This window comes from Arvicola amphibius, chromosome 4 (assembly GCF_903992535.2).
Source record: "Arvicola amphibius chromosome 4, mArvAmp1.2, whole genome shotgun sequence".
NCBI classification, from domain to species: Eukaryota; Metazoa; Chordata; class Mammalia; order Rodentia; family Cricetidae; genus Arvicola; species Arvicola amphibius.
The window spans coordinates 37,259,118-37,285,127 of NC_052050.1; the positions used below are offsets into that span (position 1 = coordinate 37,259,118).

The following is a 26,010-nucleotide window of genomic DNA, read 5'->3' on the forward strand; positions in this document are numbered from 1 at the left end:
CCATTCTTTAAAAATTCTTTTCTTTTTGTTTTTTCTTTTAAAACACATATGCAATAAAATAAATGAATGATTATGGATGCCACTAAAAACAAAAACACCAAAAAGTTCTTAAAGGGTTAGAGGATGTAGCCCATTGGTAAGGCACAGGGTTTCCCCACAAGAGGAAATGGGATCCAGACTCACCTAGAGGCTTGCTCTCCGCGGTTTGCTCAAGTTCCCTGAACGCACTGTACTTGTCACCAGACTCTGCAACAGAGACAGAAACTCATCACAGTGAGGAACCAGGACCACAGCCGGAGAAGCATGGCAGCCTGGGCTGAGCAAACACACTTAACACGCGGAACAGCCCCTGATACATTCAATAAAAAACCTGCCACTTAAAAATTTATACACCCTAATTAAAAGTTACAGCCACAGATTTATCAACTGACAAACTGCTTTTACCTCCAAATGAAGCCGGGCTTTCAGAGGGCTTGTCAGCAGAAACTCCTTTAAACACCGAGTATTTATCTGTGGAGGCTTTAGTTCCAGGAAGTGGTATCAGCAGAGAAGGAGCACTATGAGGAAGGAGAGATGCATGTTATCCAGCAGACCACCACGGGGCTAAGGACACAGCCGAGCTCACAGCGCTCTCTCTCTCTCTCTCTCTCTCTCTCTCTCTCTCTCTCTCTCCTCTCTCTCTCTCTCCTCTCTCTCTCTCTCTCTCTCCTCTCTCTCTCTCTCAAGACAGGGTTTCTCTGTGTACAGCCCTGGCTGTCTTGGAACTCACTCTGTAGACCAGGTTGACTTCAAACTAGGTGATTCACTTGCTTCTGCCTTCCAAGTCTGGGATTGAAGCCCTATACCACCACTGACTGACTCCCTTTCTTTTCTTTTTTTTTTTCTTTAATGTTTTAAAATTACTTATGTGTATCAGGCACAGTGGCACACACCTTGAATTCCAGCATTCAGGAGGCAGAGGCAGGCGGATCTCTGTGCGTTCAAGGCCAGCTTGATCTATGTAGTGAGCTCCAGGACATCCAGAGCTACATAGAGAGACCCTGTGTCAAAAACAAACAAATAAAATGTGTATGTCTGTGTTTATGCTACGTGTGTCCAGGAGCTGTTGTTACAAGCAGATGATGTGTGCTGCCTGACATGGTGCTGGGAATAAAACTTATCCTGATGTCAGCTGTATTCATTCTGTGGGGCAGGAAGACTGCAGACAGAAACACAGAGAGAGCTAAGGAATCAACAAACTCCAAAATGCTTTATTGGAGCAGGCTGACATCTGTGGGGATGGGTGGGGACTCAGGCATTTTATGAGACACCCCCACCCACCCAGCCCTTCTGCTTTCTTAGCCGTTCACCCAGATGTTTGTCCCCAGGCAGGCCTTTTCTTCCCTGCTGCCTTTGCCACAGGAAGGAAGTGTTCCCAACTCCCCTTCGCTATGGAAGAACAGCAAGCACTCATAACGGTTACCACTGAGTCATCTCTCCAGCCATTCCAACCATTAAAAAACAAACAAAAAAACCCAAAACAGCTGGTGATAGTTCAGTGGATAAAGGTTCCATGTCAGAATCCACAAGGTGGAAGGAGAGAAGTGACCTCCAAAAGTAGTCCTTTGACCTTCACATGCACACTGTGACCCCCCCAAAGTAGTCCTTTGACCTCCACATGCACACTGTGGCACACAAGCACCCACCTCACAAAAACTAAAGAATGTAATTTTTCTTTTTCAAAGGAGAGAGACAGTGTCTCATGCATCCTTCATGTAGTTGAGGAAGACATTGAATTCCTGAGCCTCCTGCCTCTACATCCTGAATGCTGGGACTATAGTAGTGTGATGGAGGATTGAGCCCAGGGCTTGCTGTAGGCTGCCAACTGGGCTATGTCCCCCGCCCAGTTGCAAAGGTTAGAAACTATATATAAACTCCACAGATGACTAAAAACAATGCCCTTTTCTTGAAAATAAACATTAACACTCAAGTAATATTTTTTTTAACTGAGGAGGGTGACATCTACACCAATGGTCTAATCGTCTGTTTAAACCATAAAAGCACTAAAAGCAGATTAAAATTAAAAATTAAAAATTAAATTAAATTAAAGAATGAGAACCTCCTGCCATTTCAACTTACAGTTCACAATAATTTAACAGTGAATTTCACCAAATATGTATGTTTAATACTTAAAGATAAATTACAACCCAAGATTTCTCTAAAATGGGTTCAGGTTGTAAAAGTCTATGTGTAAAATGTTGTTCAAGCCGAGGTGTAAATTCTGCTTTGATCATTGTGTGGGAGTGCAGACATCTGATAAGCAACCACAGAGGAAAGAGAATGCATATTTTTACCAGGATCACAACCGTGGTCCCAGACAGCTATCTTTGTAGCAAAACAACAATCACTTCAAAATTAGAGTAAGATAGTTTTATCTGTGGACATATTTTTCTCATGGAAAAATAGTGTAATGAATAGCATCTATGTGGGCAATTCTTAGAAAGCTTAAACACCCTATAGAGCATTGCTTTTTTTTTCTCTTATCAGACCCAAGCAGTTCCCTGGAAGAACAACCTTTACATATGAATGGCTGCATCTCACCACCAGCTAGTGTCATTCAATACCGCAGCACAAGAGACAGAAATGGATTTCTACTGAGGTCTCTGCCCTGGAGCAAAAGTCTTTTCACAGGCATTTAAGTCTTCTTATCAGTGGCCCACGACCAGGCGAAAGCCAGGCTGGCCTGCAAGCGCGCGATGGGGTCCACCCTGTCTCAAGACTTACAGGCATTGAATATTAAAATTTCACTTCACTGCCACACAGCTGCTGCTATCTGATTTTCACAAATGTAATGGCTTATCATCTATACATGTAGGTGGATGCTTTCACAGTTTCATAAATAATTAAACTGTAGCTCAACGGCCAGAATGTTACATTGGAATACAGGTAATTGCCCTGTATTTAAGGACAAAAAGCCCGGGAAGCTGGACGGCTTGCCTGCTTTTCGTAACCCTCCAATTTTAGCTATGGTCTTTTAAAGCTCAGTGGCAAAATCTTTCTACTAAATGTGACATTTAATTGAAAGTAATTAATTTTAAAGTTATATTCACAGGATTGGACACAAAGAGACCCCGCAGGGATGAAACAGCACAGATGAAAACCAGCAGAACTCAGCTCCATCCAAGACAGCTGGCACACTAATTACAGGAGCACCGCAGATCAGCGCTGCATTCCGGCCCCTTCTCTGCAGCTAGTACTTTTTAAAAGAAGGCTATAATCACCATCAGAGTGTTTATGCAAGTTATATATAGCAGTTATTATCAGTTTTATACATGAAAACAGTCATTTCTGTTTCTTGAGGGAAATACTCAAGTGAGAGGGCCACATTGTTTTAAAATATAAGAATCTGCATCCCACTGGAAGGCAAGACTGAGAACCTGGTCATCAGAGGACACGTCTCGTCTCCCCTGCCCAGAGACTCTACTTCCATATGGCCACTTCGGGGACCTGTGGCATGGTCCCTGCCCAGGACCAGCCGCCTTCGGAGACCTGTGGCATGGTTTCGTGGTGTGCCCATCCCTCTGTCTCTCCTCCCATTACACAGCTCCCCACCTGGGACTCACTGCCCCATGAGGCCCACTACAGCCACTTGGAAAACTGCACCATTCCTGCCTGGGACTGGCTGCTCTTGGGACCTGCTGCCCACCATCTGCTGCCACTTCGGGGACCTGCGGCATGGTCTCGGGATCTGCTGCCTGTTTCAGCCACTCGAGGACCTGTAGCATTTTATTTAAACCATAACAAGACTCTTATTTGATATTTCTTACACAGATAGCTTTGCTCATTCTGCTAAATATAAAAGTTTGTAAGGAAATGCTTAAAGTAGAGTGTGGTGACCCACATCTTTAATCCCAACACTAGAGAGACAGAAGAAGGCAGATCTATGAGTCTGAAGCTAGCCAGGTCTATTTAGTGAGTTTTAGGACAGCCAACACTATGTAATAAAGAGAACCTGTCTCAACAAACAACCCACAGAAAAAGGCTTAGTTCTCAGGACAATAAAACAAACAAACCAGACCCAAGGTCCTAGTGCTTCAACTTTCTAACAACTTTCTGTCCAGAGCCCCACCTGTGCTGCTGGCTCTCCTAGCCACCCCACCCCAGTATATTGGTACTTTTATGCCTGGGGATGCTCTTTCTTCTTTGACCTCAGAACTGAGTTTGACCAGTGGTTGAAGAACACAGTGCTTCCCGTGCTGTGGCTTTCTTGGCTTGCAGCAGTAAGGGGGTCTCCAAAGGGCAGCAAAAGCCCTTCTTGAAGCAATTTATTATTCTGAAGATACTGTACAGATCAGACCATAGATCACAAGGCTCCCCACAACAGGGGCTGCCCTAACTGCTGTGTTCTCATCAACTAACAGTGCTCTCTGCCAGTCCTGGCCGTGCTGCCGCCTAAAGCTTCTCTATTCTGGCTAGACACAGCAGCTGCAGGAACTCAGGTACTGTGGCTCTCAGAACTAAAGGATCTTACTTTTCTCCACAATGTGTGCCCTCTCCACAATGCCAGCCCTCCAGTAATGGCAGTCGCAGAGATGGTTATGAATTGCTTAACATTCTTTTACACACCGAGCACCTTAGCTATCCCTAACAACAGGCCCCCCCCCCAAAGGGAAATTCAGTCCCTGCTCACCTCTCCCTTTAGCCCCATAGCTGCTCAGCTGTAAGCAGTGGCAGGCTGTCTGGCTTCTTGGACTAGAGAGCTTCCCTCTACAGCCTCTTCCTGAATAAAGCTTGTGCCATAGTCTTTTGTCCCCTTGTCTGTCTTTCCTCCTCTGACCTTGCGCTTTCTGCCCAGTTCAGCTCTCAGCCCTGTTTTGTCAGCTCTTCTGACAAATAGTGCCCACTTTCTGCTTACACACACTGACCAAAGTGGGTCTCTAGGCTTAGCTCTTCACATTATGACCTGACAGGCCAGCCACTTTTAAAATGCATTCACAATTCGGAACACGGATTATCATATTCTAGACAATTCCCAGACAGATGTTTCCAGTACGGTCAGTGCACTATTGGTACATAGTCCCCTTGCATCCTCTGCACACCCGAAATCAGTGTCCTGAGTTAGTTCCAGCTTTAAAGGCTAGGCACTTGGGTGAAACTGTGCTTCGAGAGAGCAGCAACTGTGAACCCTGGCCTGTATTCTTGTGTCTCACCTGTATCTGGCATAAAGTAGCTGCTACGTAAGCGCAGAGCTGAATGAACACACGAGCACAGTGCAGACTTTCAGACAAGAGAAAAATATTTCACTCAAGGAAACTTAGGCAGTGAAATAAAAGCTGTAAAAAGCACATGCACAGCTGTACAGAGGTAAATGATGGGAAGACGATGCAGCAAACAATGCTCACAGCGGCTGGGCATGGCGGTCCTTAGCACTTAAGGAGGTAGAGGCAGGAGGAGTTATGAGTTCCAGGCCAGCCAGGAATATATAGGCAAAAAAATCCCTTCTCAAAAAAAAAACCAAACCAGATTACTCATTTGTTAAGAGCACTTCCTGTTTTCCAGGGGACCTGGCTACAGTTTCTAGCTCCAACGTCAGGCATTTCACAACAGCCTGTAATTCAGCATCAGGGGATCTAACACCTTCTTCTGGCCTCCTTGGGCACCTACATACATGTGACATACATTCACAGATACACATGTCACACAGACACACGCATACACACACTTTGAAAAATAAGAAAAACAGCAACGATAAGCCAACCAAATCAACCAAGCAACTGATAAAGAAACCCCCCACCCCCCCAAAAAATAAAAATCTGCCAAAAGCCCACTTCAGGTCTGGCTATCATTTTAAAACTTTTACCCACAAATTTTGACTTAATATACTGAAAGACCTTCCCCAAAGGGAGTGAGTCACTCACTTGATGGACTCAGCTTATAGTCCGCATGCAATAATAGAATTATCTATCAGTTATGTATGAGCTAAGTGCTACTGGGAGAAGAAACATGAGAAATATACACCATTACAATCAAGATACAACATGAGAAATATACACCATTACAATCAAGATACAACATGAGAAATATACAATCAGGATACAATTAGCAGAAAAGGAGGCATACTAACTCTTCTCAGAGCCATGGGCTGCTGGAGAACTTAGAAAATAATAGTTTTTGAAAAAAAAATTTTAGGAAGTTTTCTCTATTAGCCCTAGCTGTCCTGGAACTCACTATATAGACCAGGCTGACCTCAAACCTGGAGATCTGCCTGCCTTTTTCCTCCCAAGTGCTAGGATTAAGGGTGTGTGCCACCACCACCTGGCTTGAAATAACTTTTGAATTAACTCTAGAGAGACCAACAAAGTAAAGATTTTTCAGGCTGAGGGACAGAGAAAGTACAAATGCCAGGAAGCTTAAAAGAGAATAATGAAAAGCGAGTCTCTCTGGAGTGTGGACTGCATGAAAGGGAGAAAGAAGCAAGATCACCATACCCGGCAAAGAGGACAAGAGAGAGAGGACACATACTAGTGTCTGGGTGTGGTGATATCATGGATCAAGGAAGATTAGCAATGGTGATATAACAAACATTTGTCTCGGCAGGAAATTAACTTAATGCAGTGAATTTGAGGTGTCTTGCCTGAGTCCTTCAGATAGGAACGCCCAGATTGTAACGTGTGAATTTTGTTTGAAGGGAGAGATCTGGGTAGACACAGGTGATGCAATGCTTGTCTAGGAGATGTGTGATGTACAAGCTGGCACTACAGTACTAGACACTACATGTTGCTTACATATATTTGGTACACATATTTACATATGTATCTGTTGTTTTTGGAGACAGGGTCTCATGCTGTAGCTCAGACTGGCTTCTTATTCATGGTACATCTCCTCCTTAGCATCCTAAGTGTTGGGATTGAAGTGTGGGACCCATGTCCAACTGCATATCATGAATTCTTTTCTCTTTCTTTCTTTTTTATTATTTATTTATTTAGTATACAATATTCTGTCTGTGTGTATGCCTGCAGGCCAGAAGAGGGCACCAGACCCCATTACAGATGGTTGTGAGCCACCATGTGGTTGCTGGAAACTGAACTCAGGACCTTTGGAAGAGCAGGCAATGCTCTTAACCTCTGAGCCATCTCTCCAGCCCTCTTTTTTGTTTTTCTGAGGCAGGGTTTCTCTGTGTAGACCAGGCTGTCCTGAAACTCACAGAGATCCGCCTGCCTCTGCCTCTTAAGTGCAGGGATTAAAGGTGTGTGCCACCACTCTCAGCTTGTATGAGATATTCTTATACTCAGAAGGATAATTTCTGTTTCTGATCTGAAAAATCCTCTGTCCTGCCTATCTTTAGTTCTGACTGGTTACAATGGAAGTGATGGCACTGACTATACAGATGTGTTGTCTCACAGAAACCATCCTATCGTGTACTCTGACTGCTCTTCCATCTCAATAGAGAGAAAGCATGGGAGGAAAGGACAAATACTGACTGAACCAATGGCCATCTCTAGAGCAATGGTTCTCAACTTGTGGGTCACAACTCCTTTGGGGGAGCTAGCAATCCTTTCACAGGGGCTACCTAAGATCACTGGAAAACAGATACTTACATTACAATTCATAACAGTAGCAAAATTACAGTTATGAAGTATCAACGAACATAATTCTATTTTGGGGTCACCACAACATAAGGAACTATATTAAAAGGCTGCAGCACTGGGAAGGTTGAAAACCACTGCACTAGGGGAAAATCTAAATGAAATGTTTATGTATCTGTATGCAAACAAACAAGTCTAGAGGTCAAAAGTCATTGATGAAAAAATTACACATGAATAATTAAAATCCACAGTCCTGAATTATAAATTTTGTGGAAAATCAGGAGTACATCATTCCTGTAAAAAGTACAAAATTACATGTTCCTGCTTCAACCTTTTTTTCAATAGTTGAAGATGAGATCTAATGAAAGGACTCAAAGCTATTGTGGCACAGGCAGTCAGGTGACGCAAGTTAGGTTTGCTGTTGTTTTTCCCTTGCTTGCTTCCTTCCTTTTTTCTCCTTCCCTTTCTCCTTCCCTCCCTCCCTTTCTTTTTCCCTCTCTTGCCTCTTTCTTTCCTCCTTTTTAGATGTGGTATCTCTATGTAACTCTGGTTGTCCTGTAACTCACTAAGTAGACCAGGTTGGCCATGAACTCACAATGATCCACCTGCCTCTGCCTCCCTTAAAGTGGTGCATCACCACACCCAGACCCACAAATCAGGCTTGAAAACAAATATGACAAGCATGTATACACTGGAAGGAAGGGGAGGAGCCAAAGTGTTGTGGAATATTACTTTACACTGTGTGAAGATATGTCACTGTGACTGGTTTAATAAAGAGCAGAACAGACAATAGCTAGGCAGATTTCCAGGCACAGAGGAAGCTGGGAAGAAGGGTAGAGTTGCAAGGAGATGCCAAGCCCCACGCCAAGCAGAATTGGCATTACAAAATAAAGGTAACTTTTATAATGTAAAAGAATGTAGATTAAAAGATTTGGGTTAATTTAAATTCTAAGAACTAGTTAAAAATAAGCCTAAGCTATTGGCTGAGCTTTCATTATTAACAAGGAGTCTCCATGTCATGATTTGGGAGCTGGCTGGCAGGACAGAGAAAGACTTGTTACACCAAATTTCAAGTGGACACAGAGAGCTGCAGCAGAGAATAACAGCATGAAGGCAGAGGAACACGGGAGAAACTGCGTAACTGCTCTTTGAACAGGACATTTGTTTTCAGGCTTCTTATGCCATGGATGCCCTTTCCCTAATCATAAAATGCAATGATAAATATATTCAATTCATTTCTACCTGTTTCCGTGCTGGGAATTACTTGTTTTTGAGGAAGCAGGCACCTCTTGGAAGTCAGTAAAAGAATCATCAAGGGATCCTGATTTGGAAGCATCTTGAAAATCTTGGAAGTCATCTTCTTCTGTCTTTCCCACCTAGATTTAGAAAGTGTCTTAGAGTTAGGGTGACTAGTGCAGAGATGAAACACCATGACCAGCAACTTAGGGAAGAAAGAGTTTATTTGGCTTAGACTTTCACATATCACTGTCCATCACTGAGGAAGTCAGGATAGGAACTCAAGTAGGTCAGGAACCTGGAGGTAGGAGCTGATGCAGAGACCATGGAGGAGTGCTGCTTACTGGCTTATTCATCATGGCCTGCTTAGACTGCTTTCTTATAGAACCCAGGAGCACCCACAATGGGCTGGGCCCTCCCACATCAGTGTCCTATAACCAGGTCTTACGGAGGCGTTTTCTCAATTGAGGTTCCCTCTTTCAGATAACTCCAGCGTGTGTCAAGCTGACATAAACCTAGGCAGCACAATTGACCCCTTGCTACCTTGACACACAAACACATCACTACCAAGCCACAGCCTTTTCTTTCTTGTTTTGCCTCAAGATCACACATTACTACCAACATTACAATATAAACAATCCAAAATTTAAAAGTCCCAGAGTCTTTAAAAATTCAGTCTCTTTAAAACAGCCAGTCTTTTTTTAAAATCCAAAGTCTGTCTACTGTGTGATGTGGGATTCCCCTCTGTATGCTGTGAATACCATTGGTTAATAAAGAAGCTGTTTTCAGCCTGTGATAGGGTAGAGCAGAGCTAGGCGGGGGGGGGGGGGGGGGACTAAACTGAATGCTGGGAGAAGGAAGGCAGAGTTTAGGGGAAGCCATGGAGCTGCCACCAGAGACAGATATGCCAAAACTTTGCCAGTAAGCCACTGCCACGCAGCAATACACAGATACATGGAGATGGGTTAAATTAATATGTAAGAGTTAGCCAATAAGAAGCTAGAGCTAATGGGTCAAGCAGTGATTTAATTAATACAGTTTCTGTGTGGTTATTTCAGGAGTCTGGGCATCTAAGAAACAAACAAGCAGTCTCCTTACTTCAACTGTGGACTCCTGTAAAATCAAAAATAAATGTAATACTTTCTCACTTAAAATGAGAACTAGTCACAATCTGAACCAAGCAAAACCAAACTTCAACAGTGTAAATAACTCAATGTCCAATTATCCGGGATTTAAGGGGCTTGGGTTACTTCTCTGGCTCCACCCCCTGCAGCACACACAGCTTGTCTTCTAGGCTCAGGCTGGCTCCACTCCACTGCCGCTGCTGTTCTTAGTGGTCATCCCATAGCACTGGCATCCCCAAAACTGCTGAGGTACTTTGTTGCAACTGGGCTGCACTTTCACCAGTCAGCCTCTCCAGGGCTCTCTCTTCAGGGACTCCAGCCCTACCACATAGTGCCAAGCCTCAGCTGTTCTCCGAGACCCCCTTATACCTTCAAAACCAGATCAGCTGCAAGCACAAGGTACAACCTTGGCCATGTCTGTACCCCAGCTTCTGTGTGCTGACTCCCTGGAAACACTTCCCAGAGAACTTCACCTCAATGATGCTTCTTCAATCACAGCTGATTCTTTAGCTCCAGCTGAAGACTCTTCACACAAAAGGCCCAGCAGAGTCTTCGCTTTCCTCGGAAACCTACAAGCCAGGTACTGCTCGCAACACTCCCAACTCCTGAGCTCCTACACGAGAGCTCATTGAGCTCTCAACTCTCAATTGCTTTTCTAGCCCAAAGTCCCACAGTCCTCCCCAAACAACACGGTCAGATATGCCACAGCAACACTCTGCTACCCTGGTACCAGCCTGTCTATTGCTGTAATGAAACACCGTGACCAAAGTAACCTGGAGAAGAGAGGGTTCATTCGGCTTACACTTCACATCACTGTTCATCATTGAAGGGAGTCAGGAAAACAACTCAAACAGGGCCAGGCAGTGATGGTGCACTTGGGAGGCAGAGGCAGGCAGATCTCTGTGAGGTTGAGGCCAGCCTGGTCTACAAAGGGAGTTCCAGGACAGCCAGGACTGTTACACAGAGAAACCCTGTCTTGAAAAAAAATAAAATAAAAACCCCACCTTCAAAGAGGGCAGAAACCTGAAAGCAGGAGCTGATGCAGAGACAATGGAATGGGTGCTGCTTACTGGCTTGCTCATATGGCTTGCTCAGTCTGCTGTCTTATAGAACCCAGGATCACCAGGCCAGGGATGGCACCACCCACAATGGGCTGAGCCCTCTCCATCACTCCCCCATCAACCACTAATTATAAAAATGCCCTGTAGCCAGATCTTACGGAAGCATTTTCCCAATTAGGACATTTCAGATTAATCTGGTTTATGTCAAATTGACGTAAGACTAGCCAGCACAGAAAGGATATTTACATAGGGAACATGAGATTGTCAAAACAAATAACTCTTCTCTAAGCAGCAATCTCAAAGACTATCATTTAATTGCTCAATTTAGTTACAACTGCCTAATTTCATAATGGGGTGCATGTGTGTGTGCACATGCACTGTGCTGGAGGCGAACGCAGGATCTGTGTGCATGAGGCCAGCGCTCTGCCACTGAGCATATATAGCTCCAGGCAAGAACATAATTGAGGTATAACAACGAAAGTGCTTAAGGCAAGAATTCTGTTTCGTATTTTAAAGTATTGTCTAGCACAAATGTAAAGAGACTGGCCTAAATAGCTAACCTCTGAATATTTTTAAAGTAGTTGGATTACATTTGTCGGGTTGCCAACAGCAATGTTTGTGAACAGACACACGAGTCCCTCATGACAGTCATACATATGCATAAAGCAAACACTGGCTCCTAGGCTAACACCGAGCAGCAGCAGACTGTTCATGGCCCATTTGCCTTATGGAACAAGCTCACACTACACTGTTCAGTACTTAAAAAATGTAATTACACAACAGGCTCATCCTTCCATGCCATAAATGCACATCTATTTTGTTAATTTTAATGATTGCCATTCACTGTATGAAAAAACTGAAATCCATTGAGCATTTTCTTCATGATGAGCAGTACATTTTATTCTAACGAGCAGTGTTACTGCTGACATTCTGTCCATCTCTGCTAACATCAGTTACCATCTCTGAAGACATGGGCATGTTTCAAACAATTGTGCCAACAGACCTACCTTCAGGGTGCAGGGTTAGCCACTCTTTCCTACATGTTCACTGACCATTGACATTAAATATTTTCACATTAAAAACATTGGTTTGCCAATTTGAGAAGTGAAATTTTAAAATCTTTTTTTATTTTGAGACTGGATCTCACTATGTTTACTGGCTGGCTGGCTTTGTGTGTCAATCTGACACAAGCTGGAGTCATCAGAGAGGAAGGAGCCTCAGTTGAGGAAATGCCTCCATGAGATCCAGCTGTAGGCATTTTCTCAATTAGTAATCAATGGGGGAGGGCCCAGTCCATGATGGGTGATGGCCTCCCTGGGTTGTCGGTCCTGCTGAGCAAGCCAGTAAGCAGCACCCCTCCATGGCCTCTGCATCAGTTCCTGCCTCCAGGGTCATGCCCTATTTGAGTTCCTGTCCTGGCTTCTTTCAATAATGAACAGCAATGTGGAAATGTAAGCCATATAAACCCTTTTTTCCCCAACTTGCTTTTGGTCATGGTGTTTCATCGTAGCAATAGAAACCCTAACTAAGACACCAGGTAGTTCTGCCAGCCCTGGCACTCTCTAGGATGACCTCAGACGCATAGATAGATCTACTGCCTCTGCCTCCTGAGAGCTGAAACCAAAGGTGTACACTACCACATCTGGCCTTAAATCTCCCTCTTTCTCTCTGTGTGTGTATGTACACGCACACACCTGCATGTGCATGAAGGTGCAGAAGGTCAGAGGTTGGTATCACGTCTTCCTTAACTGCTTTCCATTGTAGAAAATATCTTGATTCTCAACAAATATTTTGTGTATTTTAAAATAATTAAAAACAAACAAAAATAAACAAATTTTGTATTATCTTAATACTTAAAAATTATTTTATTTCTTGCAGAGCCGGAGTCGAACATAGGATCCTGAGCATCCTAGGTGAGAGGTCAATGATGAACCATACCTCTGTTGCCACACTGCTTAATTTTTCACATCACGTGCCCACTATAGCCCAGCAACTGAGCCTCTGGAAGGAAAGCTGCCTACATGTACTTCTAGGAATGATCTGGCAGACACATAGCTTCTCCACTTACCGGGTTGGAGGGGTAGGCTGGCATGAAGCCACTGGAAGCTGGTGCTGCAGCTCCACCCACTGGTCCAACAAGGTTAATGCCCATCATGGGCTGTCCAAGGCTGAGGGGCATGGAGCCTGCAGGGACAGAGGGCATCGCAGTCGGCTGGCTCACTGGGGTAGGCAGAGCCATAGGAAAGCCGCTTAACGTAGGAATGGGAGCTGCTGGGAACTGGTTCAAAGCATCAGGGCTCATGGCAGGAACACCCCTCTACAGGGAACAGCAGGAAATGAAAACATTTTAGTTGACTGCAGATCATAGTCATAGTCTGTGCACGAGAGACCTACACATAGCTCGCCTGTTGCTTCACTCTGATTCCTCAAGGACATGAACCTGACACCAGGAGAAGAGTGGAAAGGGCAGTGCAGCAGGATCCACTACAGTCCTATACTTTGTTGTTGTTGTTTGTTGCTTGTCGAGACAGGGTTTCTCTGTAGCTTTGGGGGCTGCCCTGGAACTCACTTGATAGACCAGGCTGGTCTCGAACTCATTGAGATCCACCTGCCTCTGCCTCCTGAGTGCTGGGATTAAAGGCGTGCGCCACCACCGCCTGGCCTGACTTATACTTCTAAAAATGCAGATATATGCAGCCATCCTTTCATAAAGCAAACATAAATGTGGACCTGTTTATTTCACCCAAACTTTCCTCACTTAAAAATCCACTGCTAGCTGGTGTGCATTATATGGACAATACATTTTTGAAACATTTTATCACAAATGATCTAAATTTTAATGGACAAAGAGATCTATCTACAGGGCGGTAGTGAAAAGGGGGGCTCACACTCTTTCAACTTGTAGTAATACACTTGTTCTAACGTAAGACGCGAAGTCTACCTGTGTTACTGCTACCATGGCGAGAACAGTATAAAGCTCTTCCTTAGTAAGTTTGCCGGGTGTAGTCCGATTGGCTAAGGCCCATATCTGCCCGAGTGTTTCCCTGGGGAGTCCAGATGACATCAGAATGGGATAAAGTTTAGCAGTATCTATCCCAGTTGGAGTCATTGTCGTCTCTAAAATTTTCTTATAAGCATCTGTTAAGAGAAAGAGCAGATGACAAATGCAAACGCATTGCAGGAAAACAACTTGTTGCTGCCATCGTTGGTACAAAAGAACGACCTTAAGTTAACTGCTTTAATTTAGCTGGCATCTGGCTCAGTGGGGAAGGCACCTGCTGCCAAGGCTGATGACCTGAATTCAATCCTTGGGACCCGTAAGGTGGAAGGAGAGGACTGACTCCCACAAGTTGTCCTCTGACCTCCACAGACTTGACTAGGAAAGGGGATGCATGCTTGTGTATGAAGAATGAGGGAGAAGATAAACTATCAGAAAATAGACAGAACTAAAATCTAAGATCTAGTTTGCTGTAGATTTGAAGAGAGGAAAGGGGAGAGATTCAAAATGGGTTTGAGAGGTCATCTAGCCTTTGATTTATGGTTGTATGATTACAATAAAAAGAAGACATTACTAATTTCTCCAAGAAATAAATTCTTCTGTAGAGATCTTACATCAAGGTTGATTTACTCAAGGGTAGAACAGCTTTTGTCTGTACCAACCTTGAGCACAGATGAGCTAGTGGACATTACCTCCAGCTTGCAAGACGCTGAGCAGCAAACCAAGCAGCTGTGACTTGCTAACCTTGGCACCTGCTGCTGGAAGGACCGTTGTTTCTGTGCCTATTGATGGCTGTACCATCGTCTGGTAGCACCAAGGACTACCACACCAATCCATCTTATCATTTCCTCAGCTCAGCACTGATGCTACACATGAAAAAGAAACCACTTTCCAGTGGAGAAAATGATGATACTCAATCTTGCATTTCATATAGTTTTATGGGACAATCAGAAAAAGTATTTTAAAAATATAATCCTTATGAATTGAGAAAGTATTAAACATATTACTGTGATTCTTTAAAAAAGATATTTTTTCAACTTTTATGTGTATGGGTGTTTTGCCTGCATGTAGATCTGTGCACTACATGTATATCTTGTGCCTGCAGAGGCCAAAACAGGGTGTCTGATGCTCTGGAACTGGAATGTAGTTGTGAATCATTATGTGGGTGCTGGGACTTGAACCCAGGTCTTCCGGAAGAGCAGCTATACTCTTAACCACTGAGATATCTCTTCAGCCCCAATACTGTGATTTGTGATAGGTTATTAATAATCTTTGAAATAAGTATCTGATAATATCATCATTTAAAACACAGGAACTCTAATTGCTTGGCCTTTGCCCCATGAGCCATCTTGCCACTCTCAATAAAGTAGTCTTTTTTTTTAATATGTATACACACCAGAGATACATATTCAGGATTTCTTTTTTTAAAAATATTTATTATGTATACAATATTCTGTCTGCGTGTATGTCTGAAAGCCAGAAGAGGGCACCAGACCTCATCACAGATGGTTGTGAGCCACTAAGTGGTTGCTGGGAATTGAACGCAGGACCTTTGGAAAAGGAGGCAATGCTCTTAACCTCTGAGCCATCTCTCCAGCCCCTAGTCTTTTTTTTTCTTTTTTTTTAAGACAAGGTCTCACTGTGTAGCCCTGGCTGTCCTGGAACTCATAGACAGCTACCTGCCTCTGCCTAAGCACTGAGAGTAAAAGGCATGCATCACCATGCCCAGCCTAGAAAACAGTCTTAAACATGAGGTTTTATTTAGTTTTCTATTGTCCTGCAGAAAAAAACTGTAACAATTCCTTCTGCATATTTTATAACCACAACAGTAAATATTTAGAAATACTTCTATAATATTTAAGGTAAAATATCCAGAGGGGAATACTGGGCAGGGAAGCTTTACTTTACCTGGAACCAGACTCTCATTGTAAATCCAAGGGGGCATCCTGGGCTGAGCAGGATCCTGAGAGGGGAACACACCCACACCTAGAAGGGAAGGATGGTTAATGCACATATGCTCTGGAGAAGAGAAAGGCCACTCCTTTTTACAAAGAGGAGTGCTGGTTGGAGTCACTAGAAAAAAGTCACCAATATAATAAAAGTGCTTGGTTTCCAACAACTCTGGTATAGTAACTATGTATTAAAATATAAAAAGAGAGCACAGGCTCCAAATCAATAATCTGAGTCACAGGAGGCATGCACCATTTAATGTGTTTGATGGGTTAAGGGAAAACACAACAGGCAGTGGCTTAAAATCCCATGTGTAAAATATCCTCCTGGGGCCTGTCTCCAGGGATGCCCACATTCTGATTCATCTCCACAGTTAAAATCTGGATTTAGCTTTTGTGTTTTGGGAACGGGATCCAGGGCCACGTAGGTGCTGAGTAGGCGTCCGACTGCAGCCCAAAGACCTACTTGTCTTTCTCCCGTGCTGTGGGCTCAAACCCAGGGCCTTGAGTGTGCAAATCTGGATCTTTCCGGCAGCTGCACATACAGTTTAGTTCAGAGAGAAAAATTGCATTTTCATTGGTGACTTTTCCAGTTACAGCTAAGTTTTCTGTTTTTTTTTTTTTTTTTTTAATGGAAAACCAGAAAGTGCAAGGGGAAATCAAAGGGAGCTGTTGTAGAATGAGAGGCAATTTAGACCAGGAGGCTCTGATTATGAACAGGGTTATCAAAACCATTTGAAAAGAAGTAATTCAGTGCATTCAAAGAATTCAGAGCAAAATCTTAGGGGTTAATTGGAGAAAAGATTGCATAAATATTTTGTAAGCAAAATTTGAATTAGCACAATCAAGCAGTATCCATTTCAAGATTAACGCTGAAAGTGTTAGCAGCGCAGGAGCAGTTGGTTAAACAAAATTTGTGCAGAACGTAGCAGGAGCTCACCACTCTCTCCACTGGACAGGTTTTGGTCTGAAGTCTTTTCTGCCTCAGCAGTGGTGGGACCACTTACACATCCATCTACAGCACCCCCATTACGGGCCATTAAACCGGGACCGCTCTTACTGGAACCTGGGACTACGGCTTTGTGCCCAACTTCAGGAGTGTTTAATTTAATTTGTTCCTGCCCAGATGTACTTATATCACAAGATACTAGGAGCTTCTCTTCCAAGGAAGGGCCTAAACAAACAGCATGAAGGGTTACTTGTATATTACTTCCATATTCCCATCTTCTCACCATCCCTCCCACCCTCAGGGGAAGAACTCCCACAGAGATGGAATTTCATAATAATTCAATTGTTACCTATTAGTGTAGGGTTTGAGAGGCTTTAGATGTTTTGGGAGACTTAAAATAATTACTCTACTCTGGTTCTCAGGGATTGCGTGGCACAGCAGGTAGAATCACGTATTGAGAATGTGCACTGCTATAGAAACTGGGCAAGTCATCAGACACAGACACTCCTTCTAACTAGTGGGAGACCCCTGTCTGGCCTGTTTCCACATCTATCAAATAACAATCTTATAGACTAAGTCCAGGTCTCCCAAGACCTTTCCCAGCACACGCTGTCTTGACATAGACTGTGCCTACCCATAATTTCACAAATGATAAAAATGGAAGTAAAGAAATGTTTAAAGACTTGTCCAAGGACAAAACATGTCACTGTAGCAGGCTGGCCTCAAGCCTGAGCAGGTCCTGCAGCCTCTATCTGCCAGGTGCTGGGATTACAGACATGGGTCACCATGTCCATTTTAGATGGAGTCTCTCCCTCTCTCTCTCTCTCTCTCTCTCTCTCTCTCTCTCTCTGAAACAAGATCTCATATAGCCCAGACTGCCTTGAACTATATAGCAAATGACCTTGAACTCCTGATTTTTCTGCCTCTATATCTCAAGGAATGGATTGCAGATGTGTATATCATAGCTGGCTAGAGAGGTCACACTTGAGAAGAATTACTTTACATTTATTGCTTTTTGTGTGTGTATGTTGGTGCACGTATGAAAGTGAGCAGACAGCTCTGGGAGTCCCTTCTCTCCTTCCAGAGTGTGAGCTCTGGGGATAAATGCAGGTCATCAGGCTTGGTAGCAAGCACTTTACCCAATGAGCCATCTCATTGGTCCTGAACGATTACTTTTTAACCGAGTTCTCCCTAGGGCATTATTATAACATGATATCAGTGATTTTTTTCCCCAAACAAAAGCATAATCTTAGGAGGTCAGTTTGCTGTTAACGTTTTGCGCTAGTTTCAACGATTTCTAACAGCAGCAAAAGGTTTCAAATCACTTTCCTGGCAAATGAAGATGTAAAAACTTAATCTAGCCTTGCATGGGTGGCTGTTGATTATTCTCATAACTCATATAATATATGCATTTCTTTGCCAACAGCACTGTATAATTCTACATATGTAAGAGAAATAAATTATCCTAGAATATCTTAACACTCGGATAATAACACTGGAGTTACCTGCTTTCTGCACACTGGGTGAAGCTGAAGCAGTAGAGAAACAAGGGATTTGCCCAGGGCCACCATGTAAGGCAAAAGACACTGGAACCTGACCTGGAGGGAGAGGCTGTGCTCCAGCCTTCTGTGTGTGCACCTGGCCGAGTGGGGTGGTGGGAAGGAAAGACTGAAAGGGCCGGGCCATGGGAGAGGGCCCACAAGCGGAAACCTCAACAGGCCCCCGCATAAAGTCACTGAATTCGTCTTCGTCAAGAAAGGCAGGTGATGGGGAGACAGTTTTGGTAGAATGAGATGATGTGGGACAATCTGCAAAATGGAAAATGGCAATGAAACACACAGGAATGAAAACCAAAGAAAAGAAATCCAGATGTAACACAACCCTCAGAACAGTGGAAGGGAGGGAGAAACAACAGTCAAATGGACCACGGTGCTCATGGGACACGCTGACGTCTGTTTTGTTCTAAAAATAAGTTCTAGAGCTACTTTAGACTTGGCAAAAAAAAACAGACAAAATTAACTCAGGTTTCCTTCTTTCATTTTATTGGGTAATATTAAATATGTATCAAAGTGATAATTACCTCTGAAATCCAAGAGGTCTGTCTGATAATACTTCTTTTGTTTTTTATTTTTTTTTTAATTTTATTTATTTATTTATTTTTTTTTTTTTTACTTTTTGAGACAGGGTTTCTCTGTAGCTTTGGAACCTGTCCTGGAACTAGCTCTTGTAGACCAGGCTGGTCTCGAACTCACAAAGATCCACCTGCCTCTGCCTCCCGAGTGCTGGGATTAAAGGCGTGCGCCACCACCGCCCGGCCTCTTTTGTTTGTTTTATGAGACAGAATCTCTCAACTAAGTCCTGGCTGTCCTGGAACTCACTCTGTAGACCAGGCTGGCCTCAAACTCACAGAGATCCGCCTGCCTCTGCTTCCCAAGTGCTAAATTTAAAGGTGTATACCACTATACTTGGCCTAGACAATCTTACTAAACAAACAAACCAATATATAAATATGAACAGCATCTGAACAATTCAATTGATTACTTAACATGTCTCCCTTGCTGCTAACTCTGCCCACAGATCTGTGCTGACAAGGGAACTTGGTGTGAACACAATGTCGGACCTAACAATGGCCACTGCTCTCTGGTTTTTCTAAGTTTGGTGCCAGGTACAGTTTTAGTCTTAACTTTCAATGTTTGTATGCCGACAGGCTCAGTTATGTAGCTTGAGTTGGCCTAGAACTTGCTAAGTATGCACTCTAGGCTAGCCTCAAACTCGTCAGCCTCCAGGTGCTAAGATTAGAGGGATCTACCACCACACTGCCTGGATCTCTTCATCATTAGCTTGTATGGCTGACAATTTTCAGTTTTAGATATACTTCTTCTTATCTCAAAATGGTTGATAGTATCTATTCTCCTCCCAATTTTAGTGTATACTTTAATTTGGACTTGATTTTGGTAATAGGAATGAAGGCACATAATCTAATCAGTAAAATTAACAGGCCAGAGTCAAAGGTGAGCCAGAAAATCAAGAATTCATAACAGGCCTGAAGAGATGGCTCAGTGTTTAAAAGCACTCATCACTCTTCCAGAGGACCTCAGTGCAGTTCCCAGCACCCACATCAGTTTCACAACAGCCTGTGACTCCAGGTCAGGGGATCTGAGGGCCTTGGTGGGCACCAACACACACACATAAATAAAAACAAATACTTAAAAAAAGAATTGATAACAGCATCAATATTGTTTTCTCCTGATATTAACTTGTCAGAGATACTAAATACATGGATTTAAAATAAAATTATTGATATAATGTTTTCTAGCAAAATATAGTTAGTACCTTTTGATTTTGAAGAACGATTTATAAAATGGTCTATTAATGGTATATTTATTGAAAGGAGCTGATAACAAAATGTCAAAATATTTAATTTCAAAGAGATGAAAAAACATTTTGTGGACAATTTCAACTGCTAAGTGTTCAAAATTATAAAAAAAAAAAAACCTCTTTACCCTGCTTCTTTCTCTAAAAGGCAATTTGATTTAACTCATAATTAAAAACTACAAAGAAGTTTACTGAAGAAACTGAACTTCCCTGAGGGATAATATAGCCATGACTAGTTTAAAATGAGCGTTTTGAGAATTTCTAAATCTTGTCACATAAACAATGAAATCTGACCTAGCTCACAAGATGAAACACATTCATAATAATAAAGATGGATTAGTAAATTGACGACATTTCTTGAGTCCACAGACTTTCTTTTTTTCTTTCTTTTTTTTTGGTCAGGATCTCTCCCAGCAGACCAGGTGGCTGGCCTCAGATTCAGAGATCCCTCTACTCTACTCACAAATGCCTGGGATTAAGGTGTGCACCATCATGCCTGGTACAAAAGACGTTCTTTTTTTTTTTTTTTTTAAAGATTTATTTATTTATTATGTACACATTGTTCAGCCTCCACATATGCCTGCAGGCCAGAAGAGGGCACCAGATCTCATTACAGATGGTTGTGAGCCACCATGTGGTTGCTGAGAATTGAACTCAGGACCTCTGGAAGATCAGTCAGTGCTCTTAACCTCTGAGCCATCTCTCCAGCCCCAAAAGACGTTCTTAACATCAGTATACTTGCTATACAAATTTCCTGGGAAGTTATAAAAGTGATGTCCAAGCGAAGGACTAAGGATTTGAATCTCCAGCTTAGCTGTTAACTGGGTCAGATCACTTACATTTTAAAATATTCAAATCTGAATTTAGCTTGAAGAAAAAATTCAGCACTGACCTTCACACACAGAGGCCAATGGAACATGGGGAGATGATCAACCAACTTCCAAGGAAGGAATATTTTCGTGTTTCTTACATGGAAAACTTACCTGGTTTCTTGGGGTGTGATGCTGGAGTGGGGTGCATCTTAGCATCTCTGGAAAATCCATCTAAGTTTCCTTTTATGGCTTCCAAAGCGTGGTCTCTGTTCTTCTCTCCAGTCTGCAAGACAGGAAGCCTGTGTTTAGTTCTTCCCTCGTCTCCCACCATCTTCCCCTCTCAAACTAACATACACAGACCTATTTCTGATTTCCTTTTCACCTTGGTTTGTTTTTGAGACGAGGTTTTTAGAGTTTTACTGTGTAGCCCAGACTGGCCTCAAACCATGGTTATCCTACTGCTTTTGACTCTCAAGTACAAGAATACAGGAATGACTTAGTTCCAGATTCTTACTTCGTACTTCTGATAATTTTCAAGTCAGAAAGACATCAACAAGTATATAAAATAAAGGCATAAAATAGACATTCTACAGAATATAAAAACTTTAAAAGATTTCATTCTCAAATACTATGGGACAGGGCTATAAAATACTAAATGTTCTATGAGAAACCTGACAAATACATTCCTACTCTCCCATCTATGATCAATGCTCCCAAGAAAAAGAAAACATTGTCATGGTGACTACAAAAAGAGAGAGAGAGAGAGTTGAGAAGACCGTGGCTGATAACCTGTTTTCCCCCAACAGAAGCATATCGATCTGTATAGAAAAAAGAAAGCCCTCCCTTTAGGACTTAGGTAAACCATGATACACAGAAAATCCACTGCAGCCTCATCTTGGGCTGCCTGCCATGAGTGAGGAGGAGGCATGCACAGGGCACGCATGTGTGCTGGAGGGTGTGGGGAGGTGCATACATCACCTTGGGTTTCACGCTACTCAAAAGTCTGAGCTTTTGTTTTTGCTCTTCAAACTGACGTCTTTTCCTTTCTTCCTCTAAGAGTTTTTGTTGCTGTTCAAATCGTTTTCTAAAGAAAAAACAATCACATCAACAGTCAGTCAAGTGGTAATGGCTACATTCAGGTTTCACCATCAGCTTCAGCAATCAACTTGCATTACTAGAATTATAATCTTCACTCTTAATTATATGTAATTCTCTTATGACAATCTGTTTCTCCTGTATACTAGCTCTAAAATATTTTAAATAAATCTACAGAATGATTCACTTTATATGTATGTTTTTATTTCTTACCTAATTTGCAAGGCAAAGAAAGTATTTTTTTCCCCAGTGGTGGGTACTGGTGGTGGAGCTGAGTATGAAACCTAGGATCTATGCTTGCCAGACATCATGCTACAACTGAGATAGCTCCAAGTGTAAAGAGAGAAATCCACCTCTAGGTGGAAACATCTCCTGTCTCCTCCCTTAAGGATTAATCCAACCTGGCAAGGTAAAGGACTTGGCTAGGGAACCACCCCAGGATGGCAGGTTCACCTTAGGAAAGAACCCCTCAGTTGGTTATCCAAAACCAAGTGGTCAGCCCTGAAATTATATTCATATAAGTAAAATTATATGGGCTAAGTAGGTTGTACTTGAGAGGCCACAGATATGAGAGAGAGCAAGGGGAGGGATATATGGGAGGACTTCAAGGGAGAAAAGAGAAGGGGGTAGTGTAATTATATTTGATTTTAAAATATTTTTTCAAATTATCAATTAAAAAAGATAACATACACCTTCCCTTCCTAGAACCCCCTCCCGCTGGGGCAGTTCCTGTGATGTGTCCACCTTCCTGAAACCTGACTCTGAAAAGTGTAATTATTTCTTTTTCTCCTTTCCGTTTTTTTTTTTTTTTTTTTCCCTTCTGGATATTGACCAGAGGCTAAGCGTGCTGTTAAACTTCTAATGCTTTGGGCTTCCTCACTCTGCCCGTTCCTAAGGCCCCTTTGCCCTGCCCTGTGGCTGCCTGTCACCATGTGGCTGACCTCCACACCCTCTTACCCTTTCCACCCTCCCCCTTCAGGCACCTGGGAGAGTTACCACTTGCTGCACTGGAGTTTTCCTTTCAAACTCTAAGCTTCTGTCTAAATCTGTTCTTTGTCCTCAAAATTCCCTTTGTGTTCATTCTCAAATTGCATCATCAATGAGACAATGAGCCCCAAGAGGGGACCCCGACTCCCAAGTTACCATATGATGGCTCTGTTGGGACCCCACAGATCTCCAGTATTATTTCTTTCCTGCTTTTAATTTTTTTAATTGGCAGAGAACATGAACCCTTCTCCACCCCTAAACTTCCAGCAGTAGAAGAAACAATCTTGGTGCACTGAGCAGTAACGAATACCAGGGAGACTGATGAACATAAAAGCACACTTTGTTCTGCATATAAGAAAATGAAACGCAGGCTGAAGGTAGCTCTGTGGTTCATCACTTGCCGAGCAGCTAATGCTGTACCATCAAACAGCAGCAGCAGCAACAACCAATTTAGGAAGCTGGGTGTAGAAGCAAAAACCTATAATCCCAGCATTTGGGAGGCCTGGGCACCAAGACTGCAAATCAAGACCACCTGGGCCTTTTTGCTACTCTGATTTCAGAAATCAAAACAACAAAAAAAGATAAAAAACCAATCAAACAAACATGGAATTTCATGGGGAAAGAAGGCAGTCTCCAGGATAAAGAGCTGTGCTCTGAGGAGCAAGGACCTGCCAGACAACCAAGTTTGTTGGTAACTTTGTACCCTGTGCTGAAAACCATTTTTCAGATCCCTCTTTATTCTGTGCTTGTGTTTTGCTCTGTCTGAGATACTCTGCTTTATTGGCCTCCAGCCTTAAACTCACACTTCTCCTACCCCAGCCTCCTGAGAGGCAGGCTTACAGGTAAGTGCCACGCCACTTAGCTGGCTCTAAACTTCTTACAAGAGTATTTAAAGGGTCGGGTCTCAAAATCAAACAACAAACAAACTTGTTTCTAAAGTGTCCTAAGGACAATGTATCCCTTTCAGCTTCAAACTACAGAGCATTTGATAATCTATAGAGCAGCTGCAGCTGGGTGACCCGGCTCCCCCGATCCTGGGGGTCCTTACTGTTGGTCTTCGGCAAACTGCTTCTGCATGTCTGGAGTGTACTGTGGGCCTGGAGGACGCATGCCCAGGAATGGTGGCTGCCCCAGGAAAGGCATGCCTGCGGCTGGCATTGGTCCCATCGGTATTCCTGCCTAGAAGAAACAAAAGGCAACAGATTAAATAATATATGGGCTTCTTTCTTAATTATTAAAAACCTTGCAAATTATTGTACAGTATTTTTACCAGTAAGATATATGATACATTCTAGTGGAAGATTAAAAAAAAAATAGGCTGAATATTTCTGCTAGTGTCAGAGGACACCACTGGAATAAACTCCTTCAGGCTTCATGGTAGCACAGGGTTACACGCCACTGCGCTCAACAGGCCACATGCTTTGAGGAAAGGTGTCATAACATATGTATGTATCTTTGTTTTCCCAGCATCAGTGAAGACCCTGCCATATGGCAGTCATTTCACATGTAAAATTGAACTTGATCCCAGTATTTATAAGACAATAAAAGTTTGGAGGAAGAGAGATGGCTCAGTGGTTAAGAGCACTTGTTGCTCTTACAGAGGACTGGGGTTTGATTCCCAACACCCACATGGTATCTGGAACCGCCTGTAACTCCAGTTCTAGGGGATGGATGGACTCTTCACTGTGGCTGGCTCCAGGTACACATATGGTACATATATATAAGGGCAAGCAAACATTCATACACACAAATAAATAAAACCTAAACAAAGATAAACTATTTTGATATTCATATCAAGTTGTAATAACCTAAACTTTTACAAAAGTAACAAGATCTAATCAATAGTAAATGGTATACCAATCAATAATGTAAATGACTCACCCAGTGCAGTGCCTTCCAAGTCTCTGGTCTTTGACTTCCTCGCCACAGCACGGCAACCCATACCACAGGCTCCCAGTCCTCCTTCCCCACTCTACTCTCCCATCATTAGCCATCAGCAAAAGTCAGCGGCCCCTCCCTAAATTGCTTTATTTTAAGCATCCTGACACTGGCTTCCCCCCTCCCACCCTTTCAGCTCATCTACACCAGTCACTTTCTTCTTAGTACCCCCCAATTCCGTTAATCTCATCACTCCTGCTACCTGCCACCTTCCGCAAGGCCTCTCTCCTCTCACTTCTCTTCCTGTTCAACAGGATTCCAAAGATCAACATTAAGCTGGCCTTACAGTAGTCTCAATTCTCTTGTCAATTTCTTTAACTTTTATTATCCCCAACCTGCGTGTGTGTGTGTGTGTGTGTGTGCGTGCGCGCACATGTATCCATGCATGTACCACAATGTTTATGAGGAGGTTAGAGGCTAACTTTGTGGAGTTAGTTCTCTCTTTTCATCTTTATATGAACTCAAAGGGTCAAACTCAGGTCATTCAGGCTTCAGCAGCAAGCACCTTTATCTACTGAGCCATTTTGGTGACCTTGATTATCAATTTCATGATCTGGTCTTCTGTTTTTTTTTTCTATGATGTGACTAGATGTGAGATTTCTACTTACTTATTCTTTACTGTTGGGTGTCTGTGCCCTGTCCATAGTCCCACAATAGTTCCTTTACTGGAGACATGACTGCTGTGGCTAGGCCATACAAGGCACTGGAGCTTCTGTAGTTCCCTCAATCACTTGCTATGAAGAAGGTCATGTGAAATTTACGGCCCATCTAGCAGCAGAGGCTAACAGATGGTACCAATGCCGGCCTGTGATGGACCCTTGGAAGTAGATGCCTTAACCTCAGTCAAGCCCTCAACCAGCATCCTGCCCTCATCAGACTCCAAACCAGAACCACCCAGCTGACCCCACACTGAATGCTGAA

General features: G+C 43.0%; 1 protein-coding gene across 1 annotated transcript in view; it reads right to left on the reverse strand.

Moving 5' to 3' along the window:
• Positions 1-26,010, reverse strand: part of Synrg (synergin gamma) — a 61,517-nt gene that overhangs the window by 20,682 nt on the left and 14,825 nt on the right. The window contains exons 4-14 of the mRNA XM_038325296.1: positions 24,200-24,330; positions 22,048-22,153; positions 21,241-21,352; positions 18,388-18,690; positions 16,874-17,107; positions 15,893-15,970; positions 13,928-14,124; positions 13,055-13,303; positions 8,808-8,941; positions 445-557; positions 184-246 (exon numbers count right to left, since the gene is read on the reverse strand). Coding sequence (XP_038181224.1) covers positions 184-246; positions 445-557; positions 8,808-8,941; positions 13,055-13,303; positions 13,928-14,124; positions 15,893-15,970; positions 16,874-17,107; positions 18,388-18,690; positions 21,241-21,352; positions 22,048-22,153; positions 24,200-24,330 — 1,720 coding nt within the window. The remainder of the gene's footprint in view (positions 1-183; positions 247-444; positions 558-8,807; positions 8,942-13,054; positions 13,304-13,927; positions 14,125-15,892; positions 15,971-16,873; positions 17,108-18,387; positions 18,691-21,240; positions 21,353-22,047; positions 22,154-24,199; positions 24,331-26,010) is intronic.